The 12,598-nt window shown below is 42.2% G+C and overlaps 1 protein-coding gene across 1 annotated transcript; it reads left to right on the top strand.

Moving 5' to 3' along the window:
- The first annotated feature begins 3,128 nt into the window (after positions 1-3,128).
- On the top strand, positions 3,129-9,601 carry cfl2 (cofilin 2 (muscle)). The gene is made up of 4 exons (XM_003458156.5): positions 3,129-3,285; positions 5,743-6,050; positions 6,572-6,648; positions 8,630-9,601. Exons 1-4 carry the CDS (start codon positions 3,283-3,285, stop codon positions 8,740-8,742), a joined length of 501 nt encoding a protein of 166 aa, XP_003458204.1. The 5' UTR covers positions 3,129-3,282; the 3' UTR covers positions 8,743-9,601.
- The last annotated feature ends 2,997 nt before the right edge of the window (positions 9,602-12,598 follow it).

The following is a 12,598-nucleotide window of genomic DNA, read 5'->3' as shown; positions in this document are numbered from 1 at the left end:
AGGGGCGATTTTAGCCCATTTTTGGGGGTGCTTCAGCACCCCCAAAATGAATCAAAGCACCCCAAAGATTTCTTACTTTTTTTGGACAATATTTGCTGTCTGTGTGACACACTGCTAAAAATATAAAAACCATACAGTACTTGGTTGAAACATAACATTTTAACAACAAAAGTATAGATAACACCCCCCCTCCCAAAATGGTTTGTTCCAGCTCGGCTCTCCCTTACTCTGGCTCTAGCTCTGTTGCTGCCAGAGCGGCAGCAGACGCAGCGGAGCGGAGGTGTAAGTGCCTGGCTTAAAACAGGACATATTAGCTGCATTTAACCTTCAGTTACTCTTTATATAGTTAGGTAGCAGTCAGGCCATGTTTCTTTTTAGCTGAAAAACATTACACCAGGTAACCTGCAGTGTTGAAAACATGTTTTCCGACAATGTTTGCTACCCTACAATCCGTCCTGCTCTGTAGTAAAATCAGCGACATTTGACCGTCCTGTTGCTCCCATTGAAATTTATATAGCATATTTAAAATCTAAAACTAAAAATTGTCCGTAGCCTACTGTTGTTACCACTGTCCTGTTTGAAATGGATACTAACTAGCTAACTGACTGGATGCCCATTAACCTTAAAACTACGGTTGTGTGTGTGTGTGTGTGTGTGTGTGTGTGTTTGTGTGTGTGTGTGTTTGTGTACAGAGAGACAGCCAGGTTCATAAGGGATATAAGGAAGTTTTTTCAAAAAAAGGAGCAACATTCAGGTAAAAGTGTAAAAACAAATGATCCATCAATAAAGGATAATGTTGGATCAGTGTTTCAATATTTATATCTTTTATTAGATGTTCATGTGGTTTGGTTATTTGCCTTTTGGTTGAAAGTACACTGAGAGAGGACTTTTTGTTAGTGATCTTAATAGTATTTTTTCATATTAATGTAATTTTTCATCTAATTGAATCCAATCTATTTGTGTATGATTGTCAGTCCAAAGAGGGAGAGAGGAAAGAGGGAACGTCAGGAGAAAGTACATGGTCAGGAAGAAGCAGGTAAGAAAACAGACAGGGAACAAAACAGAAACTATTAAACTGACAAAGAGAAAAAACCTGATTTTACTCACACAGTCAGGAAGTTGTGTCCTCCCTATATTAAAGCTGCTATACAGAAGCTGCAAAACAAACTGGGTTGAAACATTTTTGACCCTCTTTAACAACATTCCAACATTATCATTGATTGGGGAGATTAAAATTAATGATATATTTTTATGTGGTTCAGCCACAACTCTACTAAAACCTCAGCCAGTAATAGGTGGGCCAACTTTTGGACTGTCCAGTTGTCTGTATGACTGTCGCAGTACAGTATCAGAAAGTGCCAAACAGCCCTGGTGGAGTGAGGAGCTGTAAAGAGAAGCAGATGCTCTGTTTATATTCTAAAAATGTTTTAAGCTTGTTTCAAAGATTCTGTATTGCAGCTTTAAATGTTTTCCAAAAGCACACATACACTTATCAGTGTTTCTCAAACTTTTTACAGTGTGTACCACCTGAGAAAAATGTCAAGCTCTCCCAAGCACCACTATGAAAGCATGAAACTCATAAATCTTACAACACAAAATTAGTATTATTAAATTAGTAAAATTAGTATCTGCAGTAAAGATTTTTATTTGTAATAATTTATTCTGTTTTGGGAGTATTTTTATGTATCTGTATTATATTATACACACACATTAAAAGTGAATCTCTGTCCAAATGCACTCAGTTTACTTCTTACTCACTATGAGCATCATTCATTATTCTCCCCCAGTAATTAAGGTTAGGATATGTATTTTTTTTTATCCCAATCCATTCTTCTTTTGCAGCATTTAAATAACCTTTATCAGATTTGATGGTTTTGTTACAGACTTTTCAAAAAAAGTGTTTTGCCTTTCTTTCTCAAATGTGGGATTAAATTGTGTTAAAATGTACAAAACAGTGATGTCATGTTTTGTGACGAGGACCCAGGCACAGAGAGACTTGTTGAATTTAAGAATCTTATGATTTAATAAAGAAATTTGCAGACTTGCACAGAGATGGTAAATTATGATGACTGATAACGGAGACGAAGACAACAGACGATGAGGACAGGGAGGAACAGGGGTTTAAATGCACCAAGGAGACAGTCAGAGGGAACTCAGGACAACTGGAGACATTTAAGGATGCAGGGACTGACAGAGACAGGGAAGAAGTCTCATCGTGACGTGTAAAGTTTATCTTGCCTGGCTGGGCAGCTCTCTGGGTGCTCAGCACCCCCAAAGCTCTGATCCTAGAATCGCCCCTGGTATGTAGTACTGTGCAAAAGTTTTAGGCAGGTGAGAAAAAATGCTGTAAACAAAGAATGCTTTCAGAAATGGAGGTGTTAATCATTTATTTTCACCAATCAACAAAACGCAGTGAATAAACAAAAGAGAAATCTAAATCCAAAAAATATCAGGTGCGACCACCCTTTGCACACAGTTTTTTTTAAGGAACTCGGCTGGTAGGTTGTTCCAAACATCTCCGAGCACTAAGCACAGATCTGTGGATGTCGGCTTCCTCACGTCCTTCTGTCTCTTCATGTAATCCCAGACACACTCGATGATGCTGAGATCAGGGCTCTGTGTACCATCACTTTCAGCACTTCTTGTTCTTCTTTATACTGAAGATAGTTCTTAATGACTTTGGCTGTGTTTGGGCTCGTTGTCCTGCTGCGCAATACATTTGGGGCCAATAAACAATCATTTATATTTCTGAAAGCGTTCTTTGTTTGCAGCATTTTTTCCCCACACCTACCTAAAACGTTTGCACAGTACTGTACACACACACACATACATATATATATATATATATAAACATACACACATATATATGTGTGTATGTATAATTTCTTTTAATTAATGCAACTAGATCAAAGAGCTTTACAGAACAAGCTTTGGGTTTAGTCTCATTTAGACTTTTTGTATTTAAGAACAAAGAAATGTCGGACTTTTTAAGAAACGGGTTAAAGAAATAATAAAACTAAGTTGATGTTGTAAAAGTTTATAGTGAAGAAAGAAGTAAACGAATGTCTTTAAACATTGAATGCGCCTCAACAGCTCTTCCTGGTGACCAGAGGCTTACAGAGTGACATCGGTCAAGAACCGCCTCTCTTCCTCTTCCACTCCCTTCCAGACTCCCCCCTCCTTTCCTTCTTCTTTGGTCAGCCGGCCACATTCCCTGCTACCTTTCACCCACGAGAAATACCGTTCTGACAGCAAAGCAGTCCGGACAACCCCCGGGACAACATGGTAAGAACCAGCCGAAACGGTCCCGTGTGCTGGGCCGAGGTTCCGAGGAAGCTCTTTGTTTGCGGTGCGGATCCCGCGGATCTGTGACACGCCGTTTTTTACGTCTTGGCGTGTAGCATGATGTTAGCTAGCATGGCTGCCGCTCTCTCAGCAGATTATTCGGTGTCTACGTGGTCGAGCCCCCTCCGACATCAGGATTTAGTCTACTGACGTCGGTACATTGTCTTTTTTTTTTTAGTTTGTTTTCAAAGATTTTTATCCAGAATAACGGCCCGCATTGTGAGTTGGGCCAGGCCGGTCCAGACTGGGCCGTGCCTACCCGCAGGCCGTGTGGCCCGGGGCGGCCATCTTATTCCAGTTGATGTCCCGGTGCGGTGACGGGCCTGAACCCTGCGGGTCCGTGTGAACGAGGTTCGGACCGGATCCGGCCGGCTGGACCCGCTAGATTAAGGTGAACGGGGTCCGGAAGGCCCGACCAAGTCCGAGTGAATGAGACGGACGGTGACTGTGCAGTCTGTATGGAGGCCTGTAGGCTAAACTGTGGTGCACCAGTGTGACCAGTAAAACCAGCCGGGGACTTGATGTCACTTCTGATTGTTTTAAAGAGAGCAGCCCTGATACTCTTTGCTTTATTCTGAATGTGTTAATGCACCCGGCGGGTTTCTTCATCGTTATTATTATTATTATTGTCATTTATAAGCATCTAATGCAGCAGCTAACTTTGTTTAATCTGACTAATATGGATTCAGTTGTTTGTGTATCTGAATTATACCTCGAATATTTTTCATATGAAATGGAAACTGATTCAGTATTTCTGGATGCCGTTCCTGTACGTGCTTTCCTAAGTTGGAAGGCTCTGCCTCCCACAATAGCATCATCTACATATTGCCTCTTGCATTTTATCATTTTCACTTATCACCTCTCGATCTTCTGAATCCAAAGTCCAAACCAGAGGTTTACTGCCTTGTTTTTTTTATCATCAGTGACTTTGGGTGGAGCTGCCATGCCAGCTGTGTTCATCACCGTCTTCCACTTGTAGTGTTTCCTCAGGTTGTGGATATCATCCTCCTGTGGGTATCATCCCCCCACATACACGTGTGTGTGTGTGGGGGGGGGTCAGTACTGCATAGTATAACAAATAAAAAGTATTTATATATTTCTCAAAAATGTATCGCCCCAGTGATACCAAATAGTGACATTTTATTATCTGAAATTCAAATATAAATCAAACTCGTTTTGTATGAGCAAACATCAGTTGCTCTTGCAGTCCACCAGATGGCGCAATTGAGTTTTTTTCCCCTCTAGTGAGCTCAGCAGAGGTGATGGCCACATGTGGGATAACGGAGGCAGAGATAGAAATGAGGAAGGTGTCATTTGTGTTTAAATCAAATTTCTGGACATTTTTTTTTAAATGAAATGGAAGTGATACATGGGGTCTGCAAGGTGTGTCGTATGAAAATATAGGACTTCTACGAACATCAGGACTCATCTCACATGTTACACCCAGGGATGGCTTTGCCTTCCTGTGTTAATGTTAACTCTAAATTAGCTCATCTGAAAAATAAACCAAGCCAAGTGCTGGATGCACTTAGCTTAACAAAAATACCTCCCAATTCAGAGCAAGCCAAGAAAATAACACAATCCATCCCGTACTCTATCTGCAAAGACCTATGTCTGTACAACATTGTGGAAAATGCTTCAAACACTGGAACCCAGGTATGGGATACCATCACAACGTGGATTCTCTACAGAAAGAAAAGAGGCTGGAGGCCGTTCCTGAGCCAGAAGGCGATAAAGATCAGGAGGAATCTGACATCACTGAGCAGGATGACTGACCGACGCCCTGTCATACCAGCCAGGATGAGGAAGCCATGTGGGCTAACAGACTGGCTTGGTCACACTTATGGTGATGTTGGAGCACCTCCAAAATTATTATCTGCCACAGCTGCAGAGGAGGAAAAAAGATCTCAGGAGGGCTACACCACTGGCACTAAACTGGTGGAAATCCCATGAGCAAGTCTGTCCTCTCCTGGCCATGCTGGGGGAAAAAACTCCTTTGTATCCCAGGTACTAGTGTTTTAATAAAGGCTTCTCGATGGCTGGAGACATCGTCACACTTTGACCTCACAGCATGTTGATCAGCTCCTCTTTAAGAGTCACAATGTTGACTTTCCTAAAAATACTAACGTACAAAAACTGTCATTGGAGGCCAACCCGTGACTGCTGCTCTCAGACACTGCTGGGCTTGTCTGTTTTCTCGCTGCGTGCTAGAGAATTTAAATACACGGTGTCAGCAATATTAAAGTTTATGTCACATAATATAAAATGTTATCAAATTTGTACCAGTATTATTGGAGACTATATAACTATAACAGTTGTAGACCGAGGCTCCTCATTCTTTTTTGACATTTTGAAACAAATGAAGAGCTTCACTGAGTTACTGCCTCTTCTTTGCAGGCATCAGGTGTGACAGTGAATGATGAAGTCATCAGGGTGTTCAATGACATGAAGGTCAGGAAGTCTTCAACCCAGGATGAGGTGAAGAAGAGGAAGAAGGCGGTGTTGTTCTGTCTGAGTGACGACAAGAAGACGATCATCGTGGAAGAGGGAAAGCAGATCCTGGTGGGGGACATCGGCGACACAGTGGAAGACCCCTACGCCAGCTTTGTCAAACTCCTCCCACCCAATGATTGTAGATATGCTCTGTATGATGCCACCTACGAGACCAAGGAGTCCAAGAAGGAGGACCTGGTTTTCCTCTTCTGGTACTGTATTATTTGGGAGTAGTCAGGATTATGAGATCAGTCTGAATCTGGGCTGAAGTAGATAGGATGGCTGCAAGACTTTGAATACATAATCTTTCTCTGTGACAGTAAATACATATGCTAAAAATAATTTTCCTTAGAAAGTTGAGTTGCTGATAGTTTCCCGACCTGTTTGCTGTCCCAGTCAGGAGCACCTCAAACACCAGGAAATCATTTTACAAAGAAATAATCATTTTACTTTTAAAAAAGAAAATGTTGGGTTTAGTTATTCATTTATTTTATTTGAGGGCTTTATTGTTGTGTTGCTGGGCTTTCAGTTCCAGTTTCACAGACTTTTATGTTCTTAGTATTTTGTGATGATACTGAACTAAAAGTTGAAATGGTATGTGGTCCTAAGCCTGAGCTTTTGGCTCACAGGTCTTGCTTTTTCCATAAGCTGATCTCATTATTTGAACTTTTGTCAGGGTTTAATGTGAACATCCACCATGACATCATGTGACTCTGTGTTTCTTCCTCCTCAGGGCTCCAGAGAGCGCTCCACTGAAGAGCAAGATGATTTATGCCAGCTCTAAAGATGCCATTAAAAAGAAGTTTACAGGTGAGTGTTCAGATCACCTGCTGAGGTCTGCATATACACCACTCTGTTATTTGTTTGGCCCATTATCAAGCCTCTTTATTGATGATGTTGCTTATTTTTAGGTAGAAACACGAGTTGGAAGTTCGCACGTCTGACACACCTGTGGTTATGACATTCACTGCTTAAAAATTTTATGGCCCAAAGTTTGAACATATGATTCCTGTGAAATTTTAGTTTTTAAGGGTTGGGGGGCTTGGGCTGAGACCCAGCCTATTCATTTATGTCCTCTGTAATGCAATTTTTTTTTAAATTTATACAGCGTCAAATCACAAAAACAGTCCCCTCAAGGCGCTTTGTATTGTAAGGTAGACCCTACAATAATACATACAGAGAAAAACCCAACAATCATATGACCCCCTATGAGCAAGCACTTTGGCAACAGTGGGAAGGAAAAACTCCCTTTTAACAGGAAGAAACCTCCGGCAGAACCAGGCTCCTGTCTGAATATTATCTTGGTTTTTACACACAGTGCAGGGAAAAAAAAACAATTTTTTTGAAAGCCTAAACATAAGTAATAAAAAGTTAAAAATACACTAAAACCCACTCAGAGTATGGAAAACAATGATGAGGACTACTGGTTTTTTTTTTTTTGGTTTTTTTTTGTTAGGATTATTTGTGATTGGCTGAGTGGGTCCAGGTTATATTTGTTGGGTTCAGCTATTGTGTTAAGAAACCTGTACGAAAGAGCAGATGTGGCGATTTTAGTCAAGTCAGAACAAGTGACTGATTTAAAAAGAATAGGGCTAGATTTACAGTAAAGGTAATGCATGGAACAGACAAACTCATAGTAGCCAAATAAACATGATAAATACATGAAAAAAACTCGCACAGTAATAAAACTCCTGCCAGCTCAACATGTCTTAAAGCACCGCCCACCTGCCAACCGTAATGCCACTGTCAGTGTTGGGTAGCATTACTTTTCAAACAAACTTGTTCCAAGATTATTGGCATTGAAAAGGAAATTTATTACAGCGTTACCTTCTGAGAAAACAGGAGGACAGGATACATTACAGTAGTTTTTGCCATAGAGGGAGATGGGATTATTGTAGGGGTTTTTTCTGACCCCTTCCCAGAAATGTTATAACCTGTTAAAGCTGCAAAGGGTGCACATTAAACCCGAGGGATTAAGAATGAGATATTATGCAAGGTGATGTACTTGAGAAGGGAAACACTTTCAGCTATAAAGTGTATATTTGGGAACTTCCACATTGATTTTTCTGTTTTTAGAGCTGCTGCTCATTCAACTCAATTCAGTTTAATTTTTATAGACTCAAATGACAACAGCAGTCATCTGAAGGAGCTTTATTTTGGGAGGTAAAGAGCCTTCAATAGAGAGAATGACCACTGCCACCGTGAGACGATCCATAGGTTAGTGAGGTTAACATGGATCTAACTGAGAAACCAAGGAGCACTGCATGTGCCCAGTCAACAACTTGTTAATCACAAGTCTCCTTTCTGACTAATTGGACCGTAATTTACAAAATTACACATTGCATGGGAGTGAAACCAGGAACACAGGAGGAAAGTGTTTGCTGAGGTCACACAGTGAGCGGTTGTTTCCTCATAGACTGCAACCACATGAGTACCCATTAGCTGGTTTGTTCTTCTGTGGAAATCCCAGAATGTTTCTGGAAAGTTCTTTTGGTTGTTATGTACACACATCTCTTATTGCTTTCTTCTGTGTCACAAAGGAAACAATTCCAACAATTTTAACGTTGTTTGACAACATCAGTGTGTGAGCTGGTTCGTGTTTGTTGAGCTCTGTAAGATTCATTTCATGAAATAGAAAATTACATGGAAGGGATAAGGAAGTTGCCTGATACTATTTCTGCTGGATGAGTCATCTTTAAAGAAAAAGTCATTTAATATTATATTAAATGGAATTTCTTCATGAACATTATGAAGTGTTTGTACATTGTGCTGGGTGGGCGTGTCTCCACAGGTATCAAACACGAGTGGCAGGCAAATGGGCTGGATGACATCCAGGACTTTCGCACACTGGCTGAGAAGCTGGGCGGAAACACGGTGGTGTCTCTGGAGGGCAAGCAGCTGTGATGTCTCGGCGACAAACTGAGCAGAGCCAAGCCAACCGCCGTGCCATCCAGACTGAAGCACCTGACCCCACCTGAACACCACTGCTTCACCCAGCAGCTTGCTCTGTCTGTATCAATGTCCTGAAGGAGTTAGCATCTTTAGGCCTCTTTGTTTTTCTTTTGGTTTTTGTTCTTTTTACTTTTTCCCTCCCCTGACATTAAGAAGATCTCATTAACATAATGATATGCAAACACCTCCCAGTTTGTTGCCACATGACTTCTGTTCACCTTTCAGAAACAAACAAGAGATGACACTACCAAACCACAGGAAAGGCTGTCTCTCTCACACAGCCAGTTTTGCCAAAAAGTGAAAGACGCAGCCACGTGTGTTGAAAGCGAGCGTTGCGCCTCCAACAGCACACAGGTCACACTCACCATGCTTTTTTTGACTTTATTTATTATTATAAAGTGTTTTTTCTCTCTCTCCAGTATGTTTCAGCCAGACAGACACTGTTAGACTATGCATTCAGAAAAGATTACCCAGCACTTTCTGTTGAAACACTACAGGTTAAGACAGCAAAGATCCTGCATTAAATTCTCTGTATTTATGTCTCCAAGATAATTTGTTTACCTCAGCTTTCATTTTTGTTGGACTCACTACTTTCTAGTTTTGGTCATCGCCTTACTTTCAGTTTGAATGTAACTGTCACACCAGAGTTAGAGTGCACTTTTATTTTGTAAAGAAACACTAAAGGATGCAGATTTGACCCCAGCAGTGAGAGACTACCCCACAACAACACGACATTTGGAGCCTTAAAGTGGAACGTTGTTTCTGAGATCAAAGGAAGCCACTTTGCAATAAAAGCCTGTGGCAGAACTGATGCCTCCGTGCCTCGTCTCTGTTAATCACTTTCATGGCGAGAAACTAGGGGAGAAATGTAGAAACTAGTGAAATCGACATCGCTGACATGGAACACAAATGTGTTCTAATGCCCTCGTTAGACAAGCAAAATGTCTAAAGAACTTTTTTTGGAGGGGGGGTTAAATCCTAGAACCCCAATATTTCAGTCCCATCAGACTCCAGTTAGAACCCATTGAGTAGTAGTGCATGCAACAGTAGAACATGGAGCCCAGTTTTAAATCAGACTGGTCTTAGAACGTCTTAACTAGCATATCGACAGAATTCCTTCAGACTTTATAGCCTGCAGTAGAACTACTGTGACTTCACCAAAACCTTGCTAGACCCTCATTAGAACTTATGGGTTATGGATAAGTAGCACATTGGGATATATTGGCAAAAACTCAAGACCTATTATTAATCTGATGACTTTAGCAGAACCCTGTTCTAGGGAACAGAACTAAAACTCTGGAGTTTCAACTTGAACATTAGAAACTGTTTTTTCTAGTGATCTCTCTAGAACTGCGTATTCCAACAGTGATTACTGTCAGTGGACGACGTCACAGCCCTCGTGCTTTTAATAAAACTGGAATCCCACCTTGGCCATGTGTGGCATGCTCTCTAGAACTAAAGTAACAACAAATGACCAAATGCATGTTGGAACATAGAATTTTACTGTAAATAAGCAGGTTGGCACTAAGCTTACATATTCTATAAAACAGGTTTGTTGAGACACTAAAAAATAAAAACAAAACAATAATAGTTGTTTCAAGCCTAAATGCAAAGGTACCAAGACAACAGAGGCTCATGTGAACTTCAGGCCCTCATGTGGCATCAGATTCATTGCTGAAAATTATTCTACATGGGCTCAGGAACACATCTGAAAACCACTGGACCAATGTCACCTCTGAGTTTGAACTACATAGAAAATTTCAAATGTTTTTTCTTTGCATGTGTCCTTGCTTTAAAAAAGAGACATGACATTTATCCTGTCTTCAGAAGTCCCTGAAGAATGTCTCTACATCATCATGTGATGGTATGTAGAGACAGTGCACATGACACAGGTAACTAACACAACAGGTGAATGCTGCAGTAATGCTAAAGTGATATATACATGTTTAGGGGCAATACACAGGAAGGGTTTTATTTCAGCAAGATGTCAGGCCACATTTTGCACACATTCCAGTCGTATTGTGGAGGTATTGTACAGACGACACAGGAGCTGTAACTTTCCATTCCGACTGTATTCATCTCCAAACAATAACTGAACACATTGCGCCAAAAACCAGCAGAACCCCTCCTCCCGACTTGGGTGTGAGTGGAGCCCTCTGGTGGGCCACCACACATGTGCCCCGCCCCCCCCGTTTGCTTAAGCAAACAGCTGAACTGGCTGAGGGCCCACTAGTTCGGGCCAACCCAGCATAGGTTCCTGAATCACCGGCGGGCGCGGGGCGCTCTCCGAGGAAAGGGTAGAATCCAACAGTCTGGCTTTAGATGGGTGGCCGTGACGAGAGGCCCGGCCCGGCACCAACGGATCATCCTGCAGAACGTGCGTAGGTTAAAGCCGGTCCACTGAAGCTACCTCCTGCCGGCCCCCGAAGTCCAAAATGAAGTGCTTGTGGCCCGGCTCAATAACTCTATACAGGCTGTCATAAAGTGGACGCAAGGAGAGGTTGATGAGCATTGTGCCTGACAAAAACAAACTGAGAGGAGTCCAACGATCTCAGAACAAAAACGTCAGGCAGGCAGTGGTGCACGGGGCCCGGAAGAGAAAAGCATACAGACAGAGCATAGAGTAATAGGATTGTTGGAGAGTTTTTTTGACTTGACTGATCTTTTTAACAAAAAACAAATTAAACGGGACATTTGGACTGAGAGGATTCAATATCAAGCCAGATCGAGGTAGAGTCACATCTGAGCCAGTCTGCGATCACTCTAAGATGAATAGCAAGTTGGTAAAGTCGCAGATTGGGTAAATCAGCACCTCCGTCTCGACTGGACATCTGGAGTGTGGCCATATAAAAGCACTTAACCAACCCTCCAAAACCTCAACCTTGTTAGATAACAAGATGGGGATCATTTGCAGAGGATATAGCAGTCTGGGCACAATATTCATTTTGATCAGGGCCACTCTGCCGAGCCATGAAATGGGGAGGGGTGCCCAGCGCTCCAGATCAGCCTTAATTGAAAAGAGGGACAAAGTTGAGCTTGAACAGCTGATGATAAAAGGGGGGAAACCAGTATCCCCAAATAAGTAAACCCAGTAGGAGACCAACGAAACGGAAGGGGAACAGTTGTAACCAGAACTGTCAACAATGAACCCAGGGGCATGACCTCTGACTTGGCAAAGTTAATCTTATAGCCTGAAAATGCACCGAAAGATGAAATTACTTCAACAAGACGGGGGAGGGAGGTTTCAGGTCGGGATAAGAGCACCACCACATCATCTGCATATAAAGAGATTTTATGTATCTTCTCTTTAACATGAATACCAGAAATTAAAACATCCTGTCTTACAGCCTGGGTAAGTGGTTCTATGGCTATGTCAAAGAGTAGAGGACTAAGAGGATCGCCCTGCACCTGCCCAGGGGTGGAGAATCTCCTCGAGCCGTTGTGTGTCACCTGGAGTGTTGCCGAAAAGAACATGGGGTACTGTATCCCCCGCTCCCATAAAAGCAGCTTCACTACATCATGGGCCTTTCGCTTCTTCAGCACCGCCGTAGAGAAGTCGTTGTAGACTGACACCGTTGAGCCGTTAAGCTTGAGGCATGTTCTGGTTTAGGGCGTGGATGGCTTGGTGATAGAAGCTTCTCTTGAGTCTCTCTGTCCTTGCCCGGATGGTGCGGAACTTTCTACCGGATTGCAGAAGTTGGAACAGTTTGCTTCCAGGATGGGACGGGTCTTTCAGTATCTGCGCTGCTCTAGTCCGTCATCTCCTGGTGTAGGTGTCCGGGGGGGGGGGAAGCAATCCTGCAGCAGT

This window comes from Oreochromis niloticus, linkage group LG19, assembly GCF_001858045.2.
Source record: "Oreochromis niloticus isolate F11D_XX linkage group LG19, O_niloticus_UMD_NMBU, whole genome shotgun sequence".
Taxonomy (NCBI): Eukaryota; Metazoa; Chordata; class Actinopteri; order Cichliformes; family Cichlidae; genus Oreochromis; species Oreochromis niloticus.
The sequence above is the reverse complement of the archived record's forward strand: the minus strand, read 5'-3'. Positions and strand labels throughout refer to the sequence as shown.

What these genes read in the sequence shown, in the direction of transcription:
- cfl2 (XM_003458156.5), top strand. An exon ending in GACCTGGTTTTCCTCTTCTG is followed by an intron (nt 6,051 to 6,571) that starts GTACTGTATTAT and finishes CTTCCTCCTCAG; the next exon opens with GGCTCCAGAGAGCGCTCCAC. An exon ending in CATTAAAAAGAAGTTTACAG is followed by an intron (nt 6,649 to 8,629) that starts GTGAGTGTTCAG and finishes GTGTCTCCACAG; the next exon opens with GTATCAAACACGAGTGGCAG.